General features: G+C 39.3%; 1 protein-coding gene across 1 annotated transcript; it reads left to right on the forward strand.

Moving 5' to 3' along the window:
• Nucleotides 1-818: 818 nt before the first annotated feature.
• Nucleotides 819-1,946, forward strand: UTS2R (urotensin 2 receptor; the record flags this gene model as incomplete). The annotated part of the gene is made up of 1 exon (XM_081315510.1): nucleotides 819-1,946. One exon carries the CDS (start codon nucleotides 819-821, stop codon nucleotides 1,944-1,946), a length of 1,128 nt encoding a protein of 375 aa, XP_081171636.1.
• Between the last annotated feature and the right edge of the window lie 2,035 nt (nucleotides 1,947-3,981).

Genomic DNA, 3,981 nt, shown 5'->3' on the forward strand with positions numbered 1-3,981 from the left:
TGATTCTGAACTGCTTTAAAAATAACAATAGGTTGCCCCAGATGTGAATTATTGGTATTTATAATGTGCTGTCAATGTACATAGCATTTTATAAAGAGCAAATATGATAAGCCCAGCTCCCCAAGGAGCTTACTGTCTAAAATAGATCTAAGGAAAGGGAGGGGAAGAGGTGGATTTTGAAAAGGGGCTTAAAAAGAAATAAAAGAGTTGGTCACATGGGGGAATAGTATCATATATAGTTATATCCTTAGCCACAAAGAAATTGTATTCACAGTTAATTCAATAATAAACTGAGTTAATATTTACAAAAGGCCATTTAGGTTTGTGTTACTAAAATATAATGGTGGCTGTAATTATTGGATTTCTTCATTCTAGCTACATAGATGCGGAGCAGTGGTTCTCCTGGTCAAATACTTTAGTACAACAATACAGCAAAACTGTACTTTTTTCCTATTACAGATGCCTGGATGGCCAGAGCTGGACTAACGATGAGTTGAAAAGAAACAAATGATGAAGCAGCCAAACATCCCATTCCTCCCTCCCCAAAAAACCTGTCAGCTACTAACAAGCCTGGGAAACAAGGAAAGCCTAAGAAACAAAAAAGCTACAGCATTTTATATTATTTTGCCTTACAGTGTTTTTTTTCTGCCCTTTCTCTAGAATAAATACAAGGCTGAAGATCACAGATGTTTCTGACATTTCAGCAGAAATTAATCTCAGCTAAGCAGTGCTTCCTTCCATTCCCTCTTCTCTTCAAAGAGTCAGATATTGCCTGTTGCTGATTGTGCAAGGCATGTAAAGCTAGATCTTTTAAGAGAATGGATGGCACTATCTCCTCCACCATTAGAGTGGCCATAGACACAGAAACTGGCAGCCCGCTCAGAAGCAACCCTAATATTTCTTCCAACAACACATGGGGTGAGGCTTTCTCTGCCAGCTCTTTGGAGGACATTGTAGCCACCTGCACCATTGGGACCATCCTGTCTCTTATGTGCATAATTGGAGTCACCGGCAACATCTACACCTTGGTCGTGATGTGCCACTACATGAGATCCTCTGCCTCCATGTACATCTACATCATCAACTTGGCCCTAGCAGACCTGCTCTACCTTCTCACCATTCCTTTCATTGTGGGGACTTATTTCATCCAGGAATGGTACTTTGGAGATACAGGTTGCCGGATACTTTTCAGCTTGGATTTCCTCACCATGCATGCTAGCATTTTCACTTTGATGGTGATGAGCACAGAGAGATACTTTGCGGTGCTGAAGCCTTTGGACACTGTGAAGAGATCAAAGAGTTATCGAAAAGCAATTGCCCTCATTATCTGGGTAGCATCTCTGCTTCTCACCCTGCCAATGCTGATCATGATCCAGCTGGTGCCAGGGGAAAAGAATATCTGCCTACCCACCTGGAGCAAATTGTCCTACAAGATCTACATCACCATCCTCTTCTGTACCAGCATTGTTGGCCCTGGTGTCGTGATCGGGTATCTCTATGTTAGACTGGCAAGAACCTACTGGGTGTCCCAGACCACTTCCTTGAAGGAGACCAAGCGACTGCCCAACCAAAAAGTCCTCTACTTAATTTTCACTATTGTGCTGGTCTTCTGGGCCTGCTTCTTGCCTTTCTGGATCTGGCAGCTGCTCTTCCAGTACTACGAGCCTCTTCCCATGTCTCCTAAAGCCACTAGGAACGTCAACTACCTGACCACCTGCCTGACCTACAGCAACAGTTGCATCAACCCTTTCCTCTACACCTTGCTGACCAAGAACTACAAAGAGTATTTGAGGAACAGGCAGCGTTCTTTTCACAGCAGCCGCAACTACTTTCAGAGAAGGAACCGATTTCAAAGGATTTCTGGGAGATCTTTGTCAACAACCAGCCAACACTGTACAGAGACCTTTATGCTCCCACCCATTCCAGGGGGAAGTAATAGCCCATGATGAAAGAAGCACACTTCCAAAATCAACTGTCATCAAAGTCAGAAGAAGAAGCAAAAAAGCACTACGTTTGAAAGGGAGGGATTGTAAAAGAGGTACATACCGGGTTTAGAGTTTTGATGATATTTGTCATCATAGCAGATCAGGAAAAAAGTTATGTATTTCATACACTCCATGATATGTCATTCTAAGTTGTGCTTCTTGAAATTTTATTATTCATATTGTAAACTGTATTCACTCAAGCAGAGTTATTTCGGAGATAAGGATAGGAATAAAAAATGTGTTAATTTGTTTTATGGTTAGGCTGGTAGACAGGTAGCATTTTTGTGGAAATTGAATTTGAGGGAAATGTTTGACTTTCTACAGAATTCATATTAGCTAAATTCAGATATAGGCACTAAAATCATGGGCACATGTTTTCCAGCAGATTTCTCAGGACTGACAGCTGTGAGTCTTCTGGATAAAACCACTTCATGCACACTTACACATTCAAAATTGTTTGCCTTTTATCCCTAGCACATCCTTCACTGATCATATCAAGTAGGGCACTCTATGCTTCAAAAATAATTCCAGATACATAATTTGGACACGAGGAAAAAGTGTTGTGACTGCTTTATGGAGCTAACTCATTAATGTTCATATGAATCTTAAAGCAGTCCCACCTTAGGGGTTTTTTTTCCACACAGAAGTTTCACTTCCCCTCTCAGGGGTTATTTTAATGAATAGTAAAACAGTCCAAAGTATTTCTTCCAAAGAGTTTTTATGAAGCATGCACAGCTCTAATATCGACTATTATGTTGCAATAATATAAATACAGGTATTTAGTCCTCAACTTACAACCACAACCACAACTGAGCCCAAAATTTCAGTTGCTAAGCAACATAGGTGTTAACTGAGTTTTGCCCCATTTTACGACCTTTCTCGTCGCAGTTGTTAAGTGAATCACTGCAATTGTTAACTTAGTAACATAGTTACTAAGTGAATCTGGCTTCCCCATTGACTTTGCTTGTCAGAAGGTTGCAAAGGATAATCACATGAACACGGTACTGCAACTGTCAAAAATATGAGTCAGTTGCCAAGCATCTGAATTCTGATCATGTGACCATGGGGATGCTGCAGTGGTCATAAGTGTAAAAAATAGTCATAAGTCATTTTTTTTTCTGTGCCATTGTAACTTCAAACTGTCACTAAATGAACTATTCTAAGTTGAGGATTACCTACACATAAGACATAACACAAGAAATAAAGATTGTTCAATGAAAACAAATCAAGGAGACTGTAATATAGTGTCTTTGCAGCTATAACAGCTGCTGCGTAGTATTTGTTGGTTAATATAAACAAGAATTAAAACTAGTTGTTCTTTAAGAGCCATGCTTCTTGGCTAGACAGAAAGTTTCAGTAACAAGTGTTTGTGTAAAAGTCCATGAGGTAAACCTAGTTTGTTTCTGTGAAGAAAAAGTCCGTGGGATCCAACATTTTCTGTGTACAAACATTTTACAAAGCAACCTGTAATATTGTCATCAATCCACAAATAATGTTTCTTAAACTTTTTGCTCTTAGGACAACTTACCACTCTTAAAAGTTATAGACGACCTCCAAAAGAGCTTTTTGTTTGTATTGGTAGCATTCCCACATATTAAAAAATGAATTTGATGCATTTTGAAATATTTATTTATTAAATCACATAAAAATAACATTAAGCCCATTAGATATTAACATAAATAAAATATCCATCATGAAAAGCCCCAGTGCTTTTTTTTGTAAAAGAAAAAGGTGCCGGAACTCACACATGTTATACAACCCGCCTTGCCTACCCTACAAGGTTCCATCCAAAAAAGGTGCCGGAACTCCGTTCTGAGCATTCAATGAGAAAAAAAGCCCTGAAAAGACCTATATTTTAAACAAATTTTAAGAAATGACCAGAGTGCCATTGTTTTAAATGTTTGCAATTCTCTTCAATAGCTCTTCAAATAATTTTGATTTCGAGGATCCCTGAGGGTGGTGTTGGGGGACCACCAGAGGTCCTGGGACCTTCTTT

The sequence above is a fragment of the Vipera berus genome (genome assembly GCF_964194415.1).
Source record: "Vipera berus genome assembly, chromosome: 2".
Lineage (NCBI taxonomy): Eukaryota > Metazoa > Chordata > Lepidosauria > Squamata > Viperidae > Vipera > Vipera berus.